At 35.6% G+C, this 22,166-nt stretch overlaps 1 protein-coding gene across 2 annotated transcripts in view; it reads right to left on the reverse strand.

Moving 5' to 3' along the window:
- LOC150081523 (DDB1- and CUL4-associated factor 6-like) overlaps positions 1-22,166 on the reverse strand; it is a 328,354-nt gene that overhangs the window by 125,216 nt on the left and 180,972 nt on the right. For both annotated transcript variants that reach the window (XM_090380016.1, XM_090380015.1), the window contains exon 11: positions 2,175-2,595. In XM_090380016.1, coding sequence (XP_090236142.1) covers positions 2,175-2,595 — 421 coding nt within the window. The remainder of the gene's footprint in view (positions 1-2,174; positions 2,596-22,166) is intronic.

Consider the following 22,166-nt stretch of genomic DNA (forward strand, 5'->3'; position numbering starts at 1 on the left):
TAAACAAAAAAAAAAAAAAAAATAGTTGCTATAAAAAAATTCCAACATCCCTGACATAACAAAACAAAATTTGTCCTTTTGCAGTATAATGAAACACAACAATAGACGCGACACACTAAATCAAACTAAACATTTTGTCTCTCTTTTTTTTTGTTTTCAGTGTGTGAAGACAGCAGACAGCGGGAGTTGCAAGATATCAGCTCCCAATGATGACTTATAACACCGGTTCTTGTCGCTAATTTACGACTTGCAAAATATCTGTTTATACCTATTATAGTTATTATTTGAATTTTATGATTTCTGGTTTTTTTTTTTTTTTTTTTTTTGATTTGGAGTATTGAAGGGTCCCGGTTAATCCGCTTCCTGGTTAATCCAATCCCGGTAAATCGAGAGCGAGAGTCTGCGGTACTTTATTATTACCATATTTAAATGTTGGTAATGTCTTACTGTGTGTTTAATTTATCAATTAAACTTTATTATACGTATGTATGTACAAGAAAATCACTTTATATATGGGGCCAAAAGGTGTTCGCTTATATCCATGGTTTCAGCCATCCACTGTAAGTCTTGGAATGTATTCCCCGTGGATACGGGGATCTTACTGTGGTTTATTCTGATTACAATATAGATGAGTTCAGCATTTCATCAATGATATTCATGAAGGTATATCAGGCTTAGTGTCGAAGTTTGCAGATGATTGGCAGGGTTGCTAATGACAGTAATGGCAGTGTGCTACTGCAACTAGAAAATTTGATCTGGAAAATTTGGGTTGATGGGCTGAGAAGTCGCAACTGAAGTTTAACATTGACAAATGCAAAGTACTGCATATGGGTAGAAGTAACCCCATAGGAACATATCAACTTGTGGTACTACTACACTTAGGGTATAGTACCACAGTTGGTAGAAAATGAAAAAGACCTGGGAGTGATAGTGCAGTCAGATATGAAGTTTTCTGAACAATGTAGACAGCCTGTCAGAGGGTCAATTGTCAATGATATACAGAAATTTTGCTAGCAGGGAAAAGGAGGTAATTATCCCTTTGTATAAGGCAATGGTCAGGCCACGCCTTGAGTACTGCATACAGGTTTGGGGGGCTCATTTTAGGAAGGATGTAGAGTTGCTTGAGCGTGTACAGAGAAGCACAACAAGATTGGTGAGAGGAATGAAGGGATCCTCTCATCAAGAAAGGCTTAAATTCTGCAAATTGCAATGGCTGGAAAGTAGGCACCTGCGAGGTGATCTGATTGAGGCATATAATGCCTTGACACTATAATACTTTCTGATGAGATTCTTCCGCTTGCTCGGATTACAAACCTGAGGGGGCATAAATTCAAATCGAGGAAAACAGTTGTAGAATAGATGCGTAGAAATTTGCTGTTAGCCAGTGGGTGGTTAATTGCTGGAACAAACTTCCACCTGTCATTGTGGAAGTTGATAGCTTAAATAAATTCAAGGAGGAACTGGACAAATTTTTAGAGGGAATGGTTGTGTGAAATTGTTTTTTTTTTTTTTTTTTGACTGATGCTACATAAGCTCATATACCGCTATTACTACTACTACTATTTGTGAATGCAACTATTCCATACAATTACTAGAAAATAAACTGACACTTAGTTTTTGCACAATACTCAAAGTTCCAAAACAACCAAATATACTACCCAAGTAAAAAGTCAGTTTGCAATTGTGTAAACTGCAGCAAATATGCCTTAACTCAAAAAAAGATTTATATTGTTAGGTGCATGGAGATACCTAAAGCAGTCTTGTCACTTGCCACTCAAATGATCTTTATTAACCAGATGATTCTTTTATTTACCAGCCAATCTTCCATGTCCTTGAAACATGCTGAAATGTTTTAATACCTATGGGGCATCACCAGCACCCCACACTCCAAAATGTCAGATGCCAATTTAACAGAATTAAATTATTTTATGCCTAATTCTAACTATATATAGCTTTAATAATTTCAGGAAAAAATATTAGAAATTAAAAAAAAAAAAAGTTTAAATTTTGAATATAGTGCACTAAACTTCTTTTTTTTTTTTTTTTTTTCTCACATATAAACTACCACATTACAGTGTTGATAGCTATGGGAAAAACTTACTAAAGCATTAATATAAATATACACTTTTCATGCAAAAATTATGAAACTGATTAATAAGTAAAGGTACACTTACTTTTCTATTAGATCTTTTCGTCTGCAAGACAATTCATGTTCTAGGTTCTGAAGACTTAGATCTAATGCTTCACTTCCTGGATTATCAAAATTCTGCTCAGTAGGAAAAATACCTGACTTCTGAGAGCCTGTATTAGATAATTTTCTTAAAGCCCCAGTTCCACCACTCGATGACGATCGATGCTGATCAGAGTTTGGTGGTTCAGAGTCCTGGATTTCATTTCCCTGAGATTCGGCTATAACAGGTAATACTGTTCTTTGTTCAAGGGGGGATTTTGTTAAGTCTTTAGTCAGATCTGTTGCACTTTCCACAAGATGCTGATTTCCCAAGTTAAAACTGTCAGACTCCTCAGTATAACCTGAAGGATTCTGTGAATATTTTGATTCAGCAGTGTTGGTAGTGGCATTATAATGTTCGGCTTCTAAAGATATAACAATTAGATATAATTGTGAACAGCAAATATATGCTGTAGAAATCTATATTCATTGCACTAGTATGCAAATTTTAACTTATTTTTTGACAACATGTATGACATAAGCTACTTTCAACTAAAATTGCTTTGCTGATCATGAAACTAAGTCAAAAATAAGCAACATGCACAGTCTTTTTTTATCTTTCATTTTTACACAAAGTACATGAGTGTACATACATTTATCGTGCAATTTGAAATACCATTACAGGCAATCCCTGTATAACATGGTCCTTCTATAACATTGTTTTGCTCTAACACAACTGATAAAGTGTGGCAATCCTCGCACAACACAGTACTTATATAACATGGTTTCGCTTTAACACAGTTAGAGAACTGTGGAAAAACTCGCTTAACATAGTATTTTTGAGCTTTTGTGCAGGAAAAACTCTGCTATTATACTGGATGTAATTTTTCAACATTTCCATTCTTTTTTTGTGAATCCCAGCTTTTGGCTTGCTAATTGTTATGCCAAAAAAAAAAAAAAAAAAAAAAAATTGGGAAATCCCCTATTTTACTTTGTTCAGAAATCCCTGTGTTAGGTTGTGCTATTGAACTTGTGGAAAAATCTAGATTTCAAAGTTTTATTACTGTTGGATAACGTGCCAGGCCATCCAAAGATTTGAGTCATCCAAATGTTGAAGTAATGTTCTTACCACCTAGAACAACTTCTTTAATTATATCAAGGCATTATATCAACCTTTGAAACTCATTAAATCAGAAAATTGTTACTGGAAAATCATTAATGGAGTTTGGAAAACAACTGATTCCGAATTGAATTGATGGAAAACAAGTGATGGAGACATGGAAACATTTTTCAATTGTGGACTGTATCAGAATCATAGCTTTATCGCTCAAAGAAGAAAAACCATCAACATTAAATGCGTGTTGGAATAATGTGTGGCCAGATTATTTGTTTGGGGATTTATTAGGTGCATCGGTATCTGTGGCCATAGTGCGCCATGTATGGCCAGAGTCAGTTCATTCAGGAAATATGGTTGAATCGGCAGAAAACGGAATAGGTGCAATAGTAGAACTTGCTAAGTCGGTAGGAGGGAAAGGTTTGATGATATGACTACTGAAGCCTTCATGGGTAGCACGGTTGGTAGAATCGCCATCATTCCCACACTGGGGGGAAAAGATCTAAGTTTGAATCCCATCAATGACAGGAGGAATTTTTATGGGGCTTTTTCACAAAGTGGCTAAGTTAGTCAGTCTCAGGAGAGGGTAGCACGGTTTTTTGTCCAGAAAAAGAGAAAATCAACCTCAGAACACACACAATTTGAACACACAGAGCAACATATATTATGATTACTGAAGACGTTCAAGAATTACTGGTAGAAAAATAGGCTGGTGAAGTGGATTTGGTGGAAACAGCATATTACAATCTTATTTTTTAAATTCAGATTCTTAAACTGAAAGGATCCCAAAGTTCAAAAGGGAGCTTCTTCAAAAATGCTTGGTTCCATATGATTGAAATTTACAAAGATCTATCAAGCAAAAGCAAACAAACTGAGATTAATGATTTTTTAAAGGGAGCAGAAGATACACGAAATCTAGAATGATGTAATTTTGTTAGTTTTGTTAATGATATGGTATATGTAGTCTTGTTAACGAAATGGTGTATTTTTGTTAGCTCTTGGAACGTAATCCCCCCCCCCCTTTTGTATTGGTTCTTAGTCCAGTAATAACATGGTTTCTCACTACACAAGATTTTATAGGAACCTAACTACCGTGTTATACAAGGGTTATATACGTTTTGTTAATGAAACGGCATATTTTTGTTAGCTCTTGGAATGTAACCCCCTTTTTTGTACTGGTTCTTAGTTCAGTATAACATGGTTTCTAACTACACAAGATTTTATAGAAACCTAACTACCATGTTATACAAGGGTTACCTGTATTTAAAAGGGTAAATTTATTTTTTGATAAAACATTATATTCTTACATCATATAGAAATTATTAAGCAAAGAACTATGATTATGTAAAGCCCAATGTACTTTGAATTTGAATAAAATAAAATTATTTCAAGTTAATATATCGTACTCTTATTTAAAAAACCAAATACTTTAAAATCAAACAATTTCATGAATTCTAAAGCTCTTTCCAATCAACTCAATACTTTTAAACATTGCCCCCTCCTTTTTTAATGACACAACAAAAATGATCAAGAACTAATTTGCTATTAATATCATAGGTACAGAGCACTAGATTTCTAATGAGCTGCCAAAAGACATGATTAACAAAATAAATCCTTATCAAGTGCAAAACTGATGAAATTGTCAGTGATTTTAAATATGTTTGCTTTTAAATAAGAGCAGCATCTTTCAAATCATTTTATATTATGCAGAAATGTTAAGACAAAAAAACATATATAAGTGAGTAAAACTTCAATAAAATGAAATATAAAATTATTTTTTCTCTAAAACACAGTTGTGAAAACATCTTTGTGAAAACTAACAATAGGTAAGTTAGTTTTCACCCACCATGGCTAGATCCTACTTTCCTCAACAGCATTCTTCCATTGCACTCTAGGAAGCAATCAAATTGCTGAAAGTCAAAAATGACAATCACATTGCTGACTAGCTCAACATGTTGACAAATCAACTCCAACAGGATCAAGACACACACATTAAAACTGAAAGAATCAAATAATAGACACCTCAAAATATTGAAAAGTACTTCAGGTTACTGACATGATCAAACTAACATGACATGATAGCTAACAGGATTAAAAGATGAAAAATGACCACTTGCATTTCATTATTTAACTGTATGTACCAATATTTCAGTCAAAAATTTCTGACAGTATTCTCTCCCATATTTTGCAAAATGGATAAGTGGAATTGGACCAAGGTATGTCTCGCCCTAGAGCAAAATTTGATGGTGCAGCTATGATCTTTTAAGGGAAAAAGAGGCGATATTGTTATAAACATTGGTACTAAAGATATTAAGAATAGTAGATATGAAGATTTCCTTAAGTATAGGACAAGTTTGAGAAAAACATGCAAGTTAGGATTAAATTTGAAAATGTCTGCAATTCTTTCTAGACATGATAGGAGAGTACCTGATGATAGACATCACTCAATTCAGCCCTGGAGAGAGTGTGCAAGGCTCATGGGTAGAATTTTTTACAGCATACCTTGTTAACAGGAGAGAGTGTTTTTACAAGGATGGGATACAATTATATAGAAGGGCTGCAAGGATATTTGCTGATGCTATAAAGGCAGTGTTAGATGGGTCAGAAAACTGAAAGCTTTAGGAGTGGAGGGGAAAGGCTAATATATAACAGCAGCCATAGGCAGGGATCGGTGTCTTGCACTGTTTTAACTGGAACATGTAGCAGCCTGAAAAGCAAGGCATCACAGTGCATGCAGGGGATCCTCATGGAACAAGCAAATACATGGGTTATATTAGGGTTACTAAGAGTAAAAACAGGTGCATGTACACTTGCATGTACACAAATGATTTGAGTACGATAAATAAATTTGATGAATTCAAAGCAGTGGTTAAGTCATCAAAATCCAACATTGTAGGGATACTGGAGAAATGGTGTCACTCGGACATAAGGGATATGGAATTTCAATATGGGAAGTATGTGCAAAGAAATAAGAGACAGAACAGGAAGGGAAGAAGGAGTTGTGAACTTAGTTAAAACAAAAAAAACGGCGAAGATAAAGAAAGCCTGCACGAGAACGATGAGAAACGTTGGATAACTTACACAGAAAATTAGTTTGCCGATACAGCACTCTAGCACTGCTCACTCGGTAAACAGACGGTAGGTGTTATCGGTCTGGAGCAAAGTCGAGAATGATATACTGATTGACAGGTAGGCGTGGCAAATGACATGCTGATTGGTGAGCGAACACAACACACGATAACATAGGTTTAGTATCACTGTAGCAGCACTAATGGTAACTTGTCCTAATCACACATGCCCTAACATTTACTGTAATGGTGAAAAAAGGTCAGGTTACTTCGACTTGAATCCCATGGGAGCTTGAACCCCTCCCGAAGTGGAGGGGGTCACCTAACCTTTTTTCTTAAGAATCAGTATTTAGAAATACATTCATAAAAAATTTGTAAAATAATAAGAGGAGTTTACCTCAATATAGTACGTAGAACACTTCCGTATGATACTCTCCAGAAATTAAAACGGAAAAATCGCCAACTTACCGGTAACATTAGAGTAAAATATAAATAATTAAACAAATATTATACAAAATTATACAAATATTTGTATATTTGTATAATTTAACACAATACAAATCAATTTAAAACAATTAAAAATCATTTAACGCAATTAAAAAGAATCTAACAAAAATATTCAAAATGATTTTCCTTCCTCAAGCTGACAACGCTTTTCAACCGTATGTCGTGATCACAGGAATGAAAATTACTGAATAGGGTTGAACCTGAAACTTAAATAGTGATTAATTGTCTTCGCGCATGCGCGTAATGGTCCACGCATCGGAGATCAAATATGGCCGCCGAACATTAACAGAAATCTCGTGTAATTTAATTTCTACGGTTTCTGCAATTAATAGTCGCATATAATTACATTGAATATTAAGTATTTTGGCCTTGTTAAATAAAAAAAGTATGCTTTTCGTTAATGGCACGAAAGGCTAATTCTGACAGTGCTGAACGAGAAGCACGAACTGAGGCTTCATGTTGATTTACACGAATATTAAGAGAAAATCGCGTCGAACCTTGGTAAGACGAGTTGCAATCGCCGCAAGAAATGTTGTATACCAGATCATTAATTTGTGTTGCGAACGCGGAAAGAACCGAGCGATTGTTCAGTATAGTGTGTAACTTCCGTATTGGCCTGGCCACAATTTTAAATTCGGTATCTTTAAAGAATCTGTTAAGCTGTTTGTGCCACTGTTCAACATATGGGACAGAAATAAAGTGTTTTTTGATATTACTATTGTTGGTTGGTGTAGTATTTTGTATCCTATCCTTAGCCTGTACCCTAATTCGGTTTATTGTGGCAATGGAATAACCCCTGTTTAAGAACCTGCTAGTTAATATTTGTATTTCTGAGTCCAAAGCAGATTCCGTCGTTGAATATTTATAGCCATTTAGAAATTGATTAAAGATAATCGATCTTTTGTAGGTGAACAGGTGATAGCTATTATAATGTAGAAGCATACCAGTGTTTCTAGGTTTTCGATAGATGCTAAATTGTATTTTATTCGAGTCCCTGGTAAGCGTGAAGTTTAGAAAGTTTAATGAGTTTGTATCTGCATCCTCCCTTTCCAATGTAAATTGGTATTGGTATGGTTATTTCTGGCGCAAGGGCTACTTAGGCCATATTGCGCCTATAAACGAGATGAGGATTTCACGGTGTCTGTAAAAACAGTTAGAAACAATTATACAGATTTATTCGTTTTAAGAAGCGGAAAAATTCCAGGAGATTTGCATCATTACCTATGAGCTGTTGGAGTGTCAAAGGTTGTTGAAGATTACTGAATGAAGCTTTTCGACGATGCATCAGTGTATAAGGTACATTCAATGAGTATGTGCTTTATTGTGAGAACAGAGTTGCAGTGCATACACTGCGGAGGATCATTTCCTGTAAGAAGAAAAATATGGGTGAGCTGACTGTGCCCGATCCGGGCTCTAGCCAGGATCACTTCTTCCTTTCTGTTTACACAAAAACTGGAAACCCAAAACTGTGGTTCGGGTTTTATTTCACGGAGCTTGTTATTCAGTTGAGATTGCCATAGAAGTGTCCATTGTTCCTTACATGTATTTCTTATATGGGATCTGTAGTCCATATATGGAACATAGTAATCTGGCGATGCTATGTTGGATGAATGTTTGGCTGCATAGTCTGCTTTTTCATTCCCTGATATCCCAGTGTGACCTGGGATATCTGGGATCCAGCAAAAGATGACAACTTGTTGGTGATCATGGATATGCATCAGTTGAGATTTTATAGATTTTATTAAGGGATGCGTTGCTGAGGAGGAATTTTGCAAGGCTAAGATTGAACTCTGTGAGTCACTATATATTACACTTTTTTGGATGGACAGTTGGAGAATGTTTTCTAAGGCAAGCTTGATAGCACATAATTCAGCTGTATAACTGCCGCATTCGGTGAGAAGTGAAACAGAGATAGTGTTAAAGGGAAAGACAGCTGCAGCACTGACTTTACTACCAGACTTTGATCCATCAGTGTATACTTGCGTAAAATTTGGGTAATTTTGTGTGTGAGCAGCATGCAGTTGCTGCATATTGGTATTTGCAAGCGAATCTTTTCCCCAGTTTAAGAAATAGCTGTCACAGGATGCTTTAATAAAAGACCATGGAGGATCTGAACTGTTCAGATCATGGAGGATTTTGTCCAGATGTATATTCCAAGTTTGTGATAATTCCTGTAATCTGATGCCAGCAGGTCGAACTGCTCTAGGTTTATTTCTGTAGTACATTGGGAACTGTAGATTGTTAAGTATTGGCCAATTGGGGTGAGAGGGCAGACTTTGAATTTTGGCTGCATAGTTCAGAAGTAACATCTTTCTCCTGAGGCTGAGTGGAGGTTCATGGGCTTCGATATAAAGACTTTGCACTGGCGATGTTCTATAAGCGCCTACAGCAATTCTGAGGGCAGAATGTTGAATAGGGGCAAGACGTGCTAGCACGCTTTCCCTAGCAGAATCATACACCGGGGCATCATAATCAAGGCGAGATCTGATTAGGGTTCTGTACAAGTGAAGTAAGGTGTAACGATCTGCACCCCATGATGTAGAAGAGATAATTCTTAATAAGTTCATTTTTTTCTGGCAAGCAGTCCTTAGATGTGTGATATATTCTAAGAAGTTCAGTTTATTATCGAAAATTAAACCAAGGAGACGAATGCTATTCACCACTGCGATGGGATGATTTGTTAGTTGTACCTCTGGATCTGGATGCATCTTTCGTTTATTACAAAAGTGAATGACTCTAGATTTCTGATAGGATAATCGGTAACCATTGTGTGTCATCCATAGCTCAATATTATTTATAGATGTTTGCAGCTGCCTTTCGATAAAGCTCATGTTTTGCGAGCTGCAAGAGACAGTCAAATCATCAGCATAGAGGTAAGAGTTTACAGCTTTTGGAATATTTTTTGTCATCTGATTTATTCTAATTGCAAATAAGGTTGCACTGAGTACAGAGCCCTGCGGGACTCCTTCTTCTTGTATGTATGTTTGCGAAAGTACTTGCCGATAGCGGACTTGAAAGGTCCTGTGTTGTAAGAAATTCTGTATGAAATACGGTAAGTGTCCTCTCAGGTCCAGGGAATGAAGATCTCTCAGGATACCAAACCGCCAAGTGGTGTCAAAGGCCTTTTCTATGTCGAGACATACCTTTACTAGATGTTTGTTTTGGATAAACGCATTCCTGATGTCTGTTTCTGCTTTGATCATGAGATCTAGAGATGATCGGTGTTTTCGGAAACCAAATTAATTATCAGAGACAATATTTTGGGAATCAAGATACCACATTAGTCGACGGTGTATCATTTTTTCTATGGTTTTACTTAGGCAGCTTGTGAGCGAAATGGGTCTGTAATTGTTCGGAATAGAATGGTCTTTCCCTGGTTTGGGTATTGCCAGTACAAAAGCATGACGCCAGAAGCTGGGGAAGGAATGCTCCATAAATATGTGATTGTAGAAGGTCAGTAGCGAAGATAATGATTTATTGTCTAGATGTTGTAACATTATGTAGTATATTCCATCCGGGCCAGCAGCACTGTTCTTAGCAGTGGATAAAGCTTCTTGAAGTTCTACCAAAGTAAGTGGTGTATTGTATTGGAAAGAGGATGTAGTTCTAAATTTCGGATGGGATTTTTCTGCTAAAGCTTTAATCTTTTGAAATGATGGATCGTATGCCGTAGAGTCAGACAACTGTGAAAATACCATCCCTAGAGCATTTGCAATCTCTGCAGGAGTAGATAGCTCCTGTCCATTCACGGTGAAAAGTGGGGACGACAAAGGGGGAAATTTACCATTTAATTGTCTTATTTTCCTCCAAATAATTCTTAGATCAGTATTTTTATTAATTGTAGTTGCGAATCGAACCCAAGAGTCTCTTTTTGCTTTCTTTCTAATATGATGGGCTTTAGCTCTAATTTTCTTGTAATTTATAAGGTTAGTGGTGGTAGGATGTTTGCGGAATAAATTCCATGCACGGTTTTTTTCTTTTTTTATATTCTTACAGTCCTCATTCCGCCAATAATTTCTGTTTCTACGAGTGCTTGACTTTGACTGTGGGATGGCAGTGGATGAGGCTGCTAGAATCTGTTTTGTAATATGGTCGGCAACTGTGTCAATCGGATGAGATTTGATGATCTGATTGTCGAAGGATACGTTAGTGGTATACTTTGTCCAGTCTGCCTTGGAAAATTTCCATTTTGTGTGAGTTTCTGAAGGTATGCAGTGTGACGTTTCAATTTTACATATTATAGGGTAGTGATCACTGTTGAGTGGATCATCCAGAGCTGTCCACTGGATACTAGGGAAAAGGATTGGAAAGCAGATAGAGAGATCTATTGAAGAGACTGTTCCTGTTGGGAGGTGGAGGTAAGTTGGTGAACCAGTATTTAATATGGTTAGATTTCGTCTTTCAATAAGCATTTCAATGATTTTTCCATGTCCGTCTGTATTGGAAGAACCCCACAATGGATGGTGTCCACTGAAGTCACCCAATAAGCAGAAAGGGTTTGGCAACTGCTGAATGAGATCTTCAAGTTCATGTATGGTACAAGGGCGAATGGGTGGCAGGTTGATTGAAGCAAGTGTTAGGGTAACGCCAATGGCTATTCGTGTGGCAACAATTTCAACAGTGGTTTGCAACTGAATGCGTTTGCAGGGTACTCTTCCATCTATAAGTATCGCTAATCCTCTGTGAGCATTATTAGTAGCAGGTCTGTCTTGCCGAAAGAGAGTGTAATTTTTTATCGAAGTAGACACCTGAGGTGTTAAATATGTCTCTTGTAAACAGATTCCAATTGGTTTATAACGCTTAATTATCTCGTGGATGTCGTCGATATTGCTGCGAAAGCCTCTACAGTTCCATTGGATGATGTTTTTCATTGTTTGGGTTTAGTAAATTGATAAGAGGAGTTTACCTCAATATAGTACGTGGAACACTTCCGTATGATACCCTCCAGAAATTAAAACGTTTTAAAACGTTTTAAAACGTTTTAATTTCTGGAGGGTATCATACGGAAGTGTTCCACGTACTATATTGAGGTAAACTCCTCTTATCAATTTACTAATATTATTACCAACGTAGAACATATTGAGTAATACAGCTCTGATTCATTCTATCTAATTAATTTTCATACTCTTATTGACTATTTCATTCACTTCCTGTCTCTCCAGTAGTATACAATCGATACACACAATTATGGGAGATTTTTTGAATGGCTTGGTACAAAATTACATTAAATCTACACTAAGGTACTCGGCCCAAAGTTACCATATTTCTTTCCTAAAATATTGCCTTCAAAACAACATCGTTCCGAAGTTTGCCAGGGTGAATTTAAATCAAAAAATTTCAGGCATAAAACAACTATCACTGACGACATCACGTAATATTGTTAAGCTTGCCTTAAAATCTCGATATTCGGATAAACAAAAATACCTTTCCCAGGTTAGGAAGCTTCGCGATAAATTAAAAAATTATCTACATCCGAACGATTGGTCTGTATTGAAGACCTCCATAGATTTGCGACGGGAAGCACAAGCCTCAGAAATAAAAAACAGACACGTTAATAAGTTGCAAACATTATCGAATAGTTCAAGACACGTTCATACGAATTCTAACACATTGTCGCGAGCTTGCGACCAAGTTCACACGAGCTGGGTGACATCCCCCCCACAGACACATAACGCACTACCACAGAATATGTCGGCTAGTTCACGAACACCCCCTCACCCAGTATCCAACGAACCGACATATCAACAGGTTACAAATCTTTCCTCGTGTACACTATCGCAGGACCAGATTTCACTTTTATCCAAAGGATTAAATTATAATTTACCACCTCGAAAGCTGCCAAAAAAACAATGCGTAATTGATTTTGAATTTGGACTTCGTAGTGTTCCACAAAAAGATGTATTTATTCAACAAGTTAACCAAGTAGTGAATAACATAAAAGAAACACGACTTCCTAAATTGAATACACATGACAGTTCAGCTTTACGAGAACTTCGAGAAAATAAGGACATTATTATACAGAGGGCAGATAAAGGAGATACAGTGGTAATACTAGATAAACATGATTATATTAATAAGTTAGATTCAGTTGTATCTGATAGCTCCACTTATTGTGAAGTGGACCCGACACTGTTTACCAATTTGGTAAATCAATACAATAAAACGTTAACCACATATCGTAAAAACGACTACATTACTATGGTTCAGTTGAAGGAATTGAAGTCCAGAACATACAATATTCCTGCACTTTTTGGTCAGGTAAAATTACACAAGCCTGGATTTCCGATTCGACCTATTGTTTCCTACAGGAACTCGGCATTTTCAGCCTTAGCCACACATGTATATAACATTATAAAACCTTTTAGACAGGTTATACAATTTGGGATTAAGAATTACGATACATTATTTAATAATCTTAAGGACTGTAAACTCGGCGACAATGACAATTTATTCTCATTAGATGTTACATCATTATATACGAATGTAAACGTTGAATACACATTAGATATTATTTGGGATATGTTAAATAAAAACTCGACACCGATTAATTATACGAAGCTGCCTATAAAGGAGATTTTTCACTTAATTAAACTATTAGTTGAGGCTAACTACATCACCTTTCGAGACAAGGTGTACAAACAAATTTTTGGATTACCAATGGGTTTGAGCCTGAGTGGCTTAATGTCAGAGATCTATCTCTCAACGATTGAGCAGATACATTTGACACCTTTTCGTCCCCGTATCACATACTATGGGAGGTATTTAGACGATGTTCTAGTTATCACCGATAGTAGTACTATCCAAGATATTTTACATTCGTTTAACAATATTCATTCTAGACTCAAATTTACATTGGAAAGGGAAGATACGGATACTAAGTCATTAAACTTTCTAAATTTCACGCTTACCCGGGACTCGAACAAAATACAATTTAGCATCTATCGAAAACCCACAAACACCGGTATGCTTCTACATTATAATAGCTACCACCCGTTCACCTACAAAAGATCGATTATCTTTAATCAATTTCTAAATGCCTATAAATATTCAACGACGGATTCTGCTTTAGACTCAGAAATACAAATATTAACTAGCAGATTCTTGAACAGGGGTTATCCCATAAACACAATAAATCGAATTAGGGTACAAGCTAAGGATAGGATACAAAATACTGCACCAATCAACAATAGTAATATCAAAAAATACTTTATTTCTGTCCCATATGTTGAACAGTGGCACAAACAGCTTAACAGATTCTTTAAAGATACCGAATTTAAAATTATAGCTAGGCCTATACGGAAGTTACACACTATACTGAACAATCGCTCGGTTCTTTCGGCGTTCGCAACACAAATTAATGATCTAGTATACAACATTTCTTGCGGTGATTGCGACTCGTCTTATCAGGGTTCCACGCGGTTTTCTCTTAATATCCGTGTAAATCAACACGAAGCCTCTGTTCGTGCTTCTCGTTCAGCAGCGTCAGAATTAGCCTTTCATGCCATTAACGAAAAACATACTTTTTTATTTAACGAGGCCAAAATACTTAACGTTCAACGTAATTATACGCGACTATTAATTGCAGAAACCGTTGAAATTAAATTACACGAGAATTCTGTTAATGTTCGGCGGCCATATTTGATCTCCGATGCGTGGACCTTTACGCGCATGCGCGAAGACACATAATCACTATTTAAGTTGCAGGTTTAGCCTGATTCGATAATTTTCATTCCTGTGATCACGACAGTCGGTCGAAAAGCATTGTCAGCTTCAGGAAGGAAAATCGTTTTGAATATTTTCGTTAGATTCTTTTAATTGCGTTAATTTGAATTTTAATTGTTTTGAATTGATTTTGAATTGTGTTAAATTGATTATTTAATTATTTATATTTCACTTTAATTATTTATATTTTACTTTAATGTACCGGTAAGTTGTCGATTTTTTCGTTTTAATTTCTGGAGGGTATCATACGGAAGTGTTCCACGTACTATATTGAGGTAAACTCCTCTTATCAATTTACTAATATTATTACCAACGTAGAACATATTGAGTAATACAGCTCTGATTCATTCTATCTAATTGTTTGGGTTTAAATGAGGAAGCTGTGTCTGTCTGTTTTTTGGAAATCTGTTTCTGTCAGTCAATTTTTATTTTGTCTCTCTTTGAAAATATTGGTCTGGCCTCTATTACATCTTCTGGATGAATTTCCAGAATGGTTTCCGTTTCTTCATGAGAGCAAGTCTCATTTGTGTCCATGAAGAAAGGTTCAGCATGCTGCTTGTTACCGGGATCAGAGTTTTCTGTTTGAGTAGATCTTACAGGAGTTGTAAGAGTAACAGGAGGTATCGTGACTGGTGTGTTATTAGATTTATTAGAAGTCTGTTGCTTTGAGGACTGAGGTACAGTAGAGAGTAAAGTTCGAGCCCATTCAGAAATAGAGATGCTTGGCGGGATTGATGTATCTGTTTGAACTGATATTGAGTGAAATTTTTGAGCAGCGTCGGCATATGTACGTTTTGGCATTGGTATTAGTTGCTGTAATTGTTTTCTGGCTTCGGAAAATGAGACTTTCTTTTCTATCTTGTATTTTTGGATTTTCTTCTCATATTTCCATTGATCGGATGTTTTTGAGAAAGCTGGGTGATTGTCTTTACAATTAGGGCAAAGTGAGGACTGCGATTTACAATCAGCTTGGGCATGTTCCTTCAATCCACAGTTAGGGCATACTGCATCACTTCTACAGACAGTTTGGGAATGTCCAAATTTTTGACATTTATAACACCTTAGAATCTATTCGCTGAAAATCTCTTTAGAAAAAACGCTTTTACAGATGCACTAGAATCGCTTGGCCATGGAATGCTTGGCACCCGGGGCTTCCAATGTAAATTTGAGTCTAGAATGAATATTATTAAGCGAATGTAAAATGTCTTGGACAATACTACTATCAGTAATAACTAGAACATTTATTCTCACTAGATGTTACCTCGTTGTATACAAATGTAAACGTTGAATACACATTAGATATTATTTGGGATATGTTAAATAAAAACTCGACACCGATTAATTATACAAAGCTACCTATTAAGGAAATTTTTCACTTGATTAAACTGTTAGTTGAGGTCAACTACATCACCTTTCGAGACAAGGTGTACAAACAAATTTTTGAATTACAATGGGTTTGAGCCTGAGTTATTACTGATAGTAGTATGTTCTAGTTATTACTGATAGTAGTATTATCCAAGACATTTTAAATTCGTTTAATAATATTCATTCTAGACTCAAATTTACATTGGAAAGGGAGGATGCAGATACAAAGTCATTAAACTTTCTAAACTTCACGCTTACCAGGGACTCGAATAAAATACAATTTAGCATCTATCGAAAACCTACAAACACCGGTATGCTTCTACATTATAATAGCTATCACCTGTTCACCTACAAAAGATCGATTATCTTTAATCAATTTCTAAATGTTTATAAATATTCTACGACGGAATCTGCTTTGGACTAAGAAATACAAATATTAACTAGCAGGTTCTTAAACAGGGGTTATTCCATTGCCACAATAAACCGAATTAGGGTACAGGCTAAGGATAGGATACAAAATACTACACCAACCAACAATAGTAATATCAAAAAATACTTTATTTCTGTCCCATATATTGAACAGTGGCACAAATAGCTTAATAGATTCTTTAAAGATACCGAATTTAAAATTGTGGCCAGGCCAATACGGACGTTACACACTATACTGAACAATCGCTCGGTTCTTTCCGCGTTTGCAACACAAATTAATGATCTAGTATGCAACATTTCTTGCGGCGATTCAGCAGCGTCAGAATTAGTCTTTCGTGCCATTAACGAAAAACATACTTTTTTTATTTAACGAGGCCAAAATACTTAATATTCAACGTAATTATACGCGACTATTAATTGCAGAAACTGTTGAAATTAAATTACACAAGAATTCTGTTAATGTTCGGTGGCCATATTTGATCTCCGATGCGTGGACCATTACGCGCATGCGCGAAGACAATTAATCACTATTTAAGTTTCAGGTTCAACCCTATTCGGTAATTTTCATTCCTATGATCACAACATACAGTCAAAAAGCGTTGTCAGCTTCAGGAAGGAAAATCGTTTTGAATATTTTCGTTAGATTCTTTTTAATTGCGTTAAATTGATTTTTAATTGTTTTAAATTGATTTGAATTGTGTTAAATTGATTATTTAATTATTTATATTTTACTTTCATGTACCGGTAAGTTGTAAATTTTTTCGTTTTTTCCGTTTTAATTTCTGGAGAGTATCATACGGAAGTGTTCTACGTACTATATCGAGGTAAACTCCTCTTATTATTTTACAAATATTAATATCAACGTAGAATGTACTGAGTATTACAGCTCTGATTCATACTATCTAATTCATAAAAAAATAAATTTTTTTATGACTGTATTTTTATTTTCTAGTTCAATAATATGCCCTAATGGTGAAAAAAGGTCAGGTTACCTCCACTTGAATCCCATGGGAGCTTGAACTTCTCCCGAAATGGAGGGGGTAACCTAACCTTTTTTCTTTAGAATCGTGAGTGGACTAGGACATAAATTGTTTATTAATAAAATATTAATTTTTTATTACTGTACTTTTATTTTTAAAGACACTCATGTGGATTTTTCTTCCATCTTTAAAAGATTCATCGCTACTATTACCTGTTCACCATTCATTACAAAACTATTATGCACCATTCTTTACTGGTAAATACACATCATAATGCCAACCAATGACTACACCGTAGCTTGTCGTCTGTGGCGCCCACCACCAATTATTTCATCGCTTGCCACGCCTACCTGTCAATCAACATATCCTCCAGACCGAGCAGTGCTAGAGTGCCGTATTGGGAAGCTAATTTTTCCGCATAAGTTATCCGACATTTCTTGTTGTTCTCGTGCAGGCTTTCTTTACCCAAGCCAAAAAATCTAAGGCAGTACATCTTGTTGGCATGGGTGACTAGTGCAATGGTGAGTCAGATTGGAATGAAATAAGCACTGAAAAAACAAAAATGAGAGTAGGAGTGTGCTATACACCTAATGACTATGATGAGTATGATGAACAACTATACAGGCAAAGAGAGTGGTTAAGTAAATCAGAATGTCTTATAATAAGATTTAACTTTCAAGATATTGACTGGAACTTGTGGATTGGTTACTCACACACTAGAAGGACTTTTGTGGATTTACGGAATATTTGACTCTGTTCTATATAGCATGTTAGAGAGAAAGCAATACTCTTGATCTGATTATCTTCTTCATGCATTAAAAATCTGCAGATAACAGAATACATCTCATATCAATCTTTAAATAAATTCCATATCAATACACTATGATCACTTCCACTAGGTGGATGTGATCATAGTGTATTGATATGGAATTTATTTAAAAAAGTAACTATTGTTAAGGGGAGAGTGGAGGACTTCTGCTTTCAAAAGGGTCACTAAAATGGCAGTTTTTAAAATCTATTCAGAAGGGTCAACTGATGATGTTACCAACAGCAAATTCGAAATGGGAAGCATTCGGGGAAGTGATTCAGGGAAGCTACAAGGCTCTTTACTTTTTATACCAACTTAAAGGTTCTGTTCAAGGTTTAGACCTAAATGGATGTCAGAAGAGCTGATGAGACCAGTAACAGGAAAAAATGCATGGGATGCTTATAAATTATTAAAAGATGCAGAAACTTAAGAGTAAGTATAGAGTAATCTGCAATCACGTCACAAAGTACGCTACACAAGCTAAGGCAGATTATCAGTAGTCTGTATCTAGTAAAGAAAAGTGACAAAAACTTCTTTACTTATGCAAACATTAGAAGGAAAGGGATAGATCATATTGGCCCACTAGGTATGAATGGTATAACAGTTAATGATCCTGCTCAGGTTGCCAACAAACAGAATAGATATTTTGCATCTACATTCACATGAGGATTTCTGAGGAGTGAGAATGACAAAAGAACATCAAATTAAAAGGAGCTAAATGATTTTGTGATAACCAAGAGGAAAGTGGAAGAGAATCTTTGAAGCTAAATGTAAATAATGCATCAGGGTGGATGGGAATGGGATTTATTTAATTGTAATGAGACAGGCACCAAAATAGGTCTAAAAACTTTTATCCATAATTATTAGTGCATCCATGGATTCAGAGTAAATCCCTAGGGACTAGAGTTGTGGAAATGTATCCTCAATTAACAAAGGGGAATCAAAAGGTGAAATGAATAATTACACACATACAAGCTAACATATTTAAGACCCACAGCATCCTCTGCTATTTAAAGAATTATTACATTAAGAAAATCTTCAGATAATAAAGACTAAGTGATTTAACTCTCCAGCAGTTACCTGAAGTGTTTAATCCCACTGATTTTAAGGTATTTCCAGGTATGGTTTGTGGATTCTTCCAAAACAGTCTGAGAACTCCGGAGATAAAAATCACATGGGTTTAAATCAGGTGACATTGGAGGCCATGCCAGTCCTTAGTATTTTTCTAACTGCTACCCTGTGTAGCAGTTAGAAACCACTCTATTGTCAAAATTTATTTCATCCAGGCATGCAAGACAGTATGGGGTCTTAATACTATCCTGTTGAAACCAGTTGTCATCCATGTTAATGCTATATCCATACAAAAAAAAGGCAAAAATTGTCCTTAATGACAATGAGGTAAATGTCACTTCTGATGTTTCCATCAACAAACACTGGTTCAAAAATGACAAATGCAGAGAGTGCACACCACACACAATAACTCTTTGTGCATATGGACTGTCAACAATAACGTGGATTTGCCAGATCCCAAAATCTTGCAATTTGCTTATTCACATGCCCATCTATATGAAAAGATGCTTCATCAGAAAACCAAATTTTATTTATAATGTCAGGCCCCCACTACGAATGCACTGAATTCCATGACAAAGTGAACATGCTGTTCTTTCATATTTTTATATTTAATGACTGCCTGAGTTGAATTCTGCAAAGATATGCATTCAAGTCACTTCAATAAATCTTCCTTACTGTGCTACAGGACATCCTCATCTGCTGTGAAAGTTTATGCAAACTTTTCCTTTGGTTTCACAACAAGACTTATAGAGCTTAAATGGGTATGCAACTACTCAGCACGGTCAAATCAGCGACAAAAATTATTTTGAAAAGAAAATTATATACATGTTTTCATTTAGGGTTGTTACAAATTTATTAATGGAAATTTGTTCAGTCAAATATATTAGTGCAATATGTTATTTATTAAGAACACACGTTTATTAGAAGAGAATTTATTGCATAGTTAAATATACATCTTTGAATTTATTTAACAATTCTGGAAAATAAACTATAAAACTACAAATTCTTTACTTTTTTAATCCATATTGTAGTTGTAGGATATACCAAGAAGATATTCTATTTTGCCAATTACAGTTATTGACCTTATTTAAAATTCTGTGGTCAGCTTCTTCATAGTGTGTTCGTTTCCGTGGACAGCAATAATTCTTTTGAGTCTATATCATAAGCTTTTTGAATTTTCCTTAATTTATCTATAAAAATCCACAAAGTAAGGTGAGTGATACTGCTACCAAAGGCTAATTGTAGTTTGCCAATGAACATTAAGTGAAAGCGACAGAACAAATAATTTTGCTGAAGCTTGCCATCGCAAACTACAATTAGCCTTTGGTAGTAGTAATGCTCACCCTACTTTACGGATTTTTATAGATAAGTTAAGGAAAATTCAAAAAACTTACAATACAGATTTCAAAAGAATTATTGCCAGACATGAACATTCACAGAAATGAACACACTATGAAGAAGTTGACTGCAGAATTTTAAATAAGGTCAATAACAATAATCGGCGAAATATAACAGAATATCTTTGTGGTATATCCTACAACTACAATATGGATTAAAAAGTAAAGGATTTGTAGTTTTATAGTTTATTTTCCAGGACTGTTAAAAAAATTCAAAGAGGTATAAGCAATAAATTCTCTTCTAATAAACATGTGTGTTCTTAATAAATAACATATTGCACTAGTATATTTGACTTAATAAATTTCCATTAATAAATTTATAATAACCCTAAATGAAAACATGTATATAATTTTCTTTTCAAAATAATTTTTTCACTGATTTGTCAATGGTTTCAATGGTATCAATTTGATAAGGAAGCATAATCTGAGGTTCTCAGAGTGAAACTTCACACCATTCATGAGAAACATCAAGAACTTTCCAGTGTGAAGTGGTTTCTCCATAAAGACAATGCTAGGTCCCATATGGCTAATATTGTGCAGCCCGTGATCACTGCTACAGGTGATCACAGGCTGCACAATATTATGATCACAGCTGCTCCATTCATGAGAAACGTCAAGAACTTTCCAGTGTGAAGTAGTTTCTCCATCAAGACAATGCTAGGTCCCATATGGCTAATATTGTGCAGCCTGTGATCACTGTTATAAGGGTCAAGGTTCTGCCACATTCCCGTTATTCACTGGACCTAGCCACTTCTGCAAGTCTGAAGAAAGCTCTGAAAGATAAGCATTTTGCATCCAACAATGATGCTCGCAGAGTTATAATGGAAGCACTTTGCAGTCTTTTGAAAAATCACTTGAAAGAAGCATTTAATGTGTGGGTACAACGGTCATGAAACTGTAAAATTCAATGGAGAGTATTTTCAGAAGGATAATTCCACAAAGATTCAGATGATAGCAATTAAGATAAGACCTTGCACCAATCCACGAATTAAATGTCACCCATCTTATATTGATGAAGGCATATCATGCTTAATATCTAAGTTTTCAGATGAAGGCAAGATGGCTAATGATAGTAATCAGTGTAGTAATAATGCTATTGCAAGAAGATCTAGAAAAAATTAAGCTGATGGGCTGAGAAGTGGCAATTGAAATTTAATATTGACAAATGCAAAATATTGAATATGAGTAGCAGTAATTATTCAGAAGGTACAAGGATATCATTATCCTGTTGTATAAGGCAATGGTTACACTACATCTTGAGTACTACATACAGACATGGAAATCTCATTTTTGAAAGCATTAGCAGAGGCATATGATGCAAGAAAGCAAGCTTATTCAGCATCAGCCAAAAAAAAAAAAAAAAACACACCACTCCCATTTCATCCCTCCGTTCGTTCGAAATACCTGTCCAGTTGAGCCTTAAATTTGTTTAGGCTATCAACTTCAACAACAAGTGATGGAAGTCGGTTCCACCAACCAACCACCCGCTGGCCAAAGGCAAATTTCTGCACATCTATCCGACATCCGTCCTTCCT

This window comes from Mastigoproctus giganteus, chromosome 8, assembly GCF_048544385.1.
Source record: "Mastigoproctus giganteus isolate SK-2022 chromosome 8, ASM4854438v1, whole genome shotgun sequence".
NCBI classification, from domain to species: Eukaryota; Metazoa; Arthropoda; class Arachnida; order Uropygi; family Thelyphonidae; genus Mastigoproctus; species Mastigoproctus giganteus.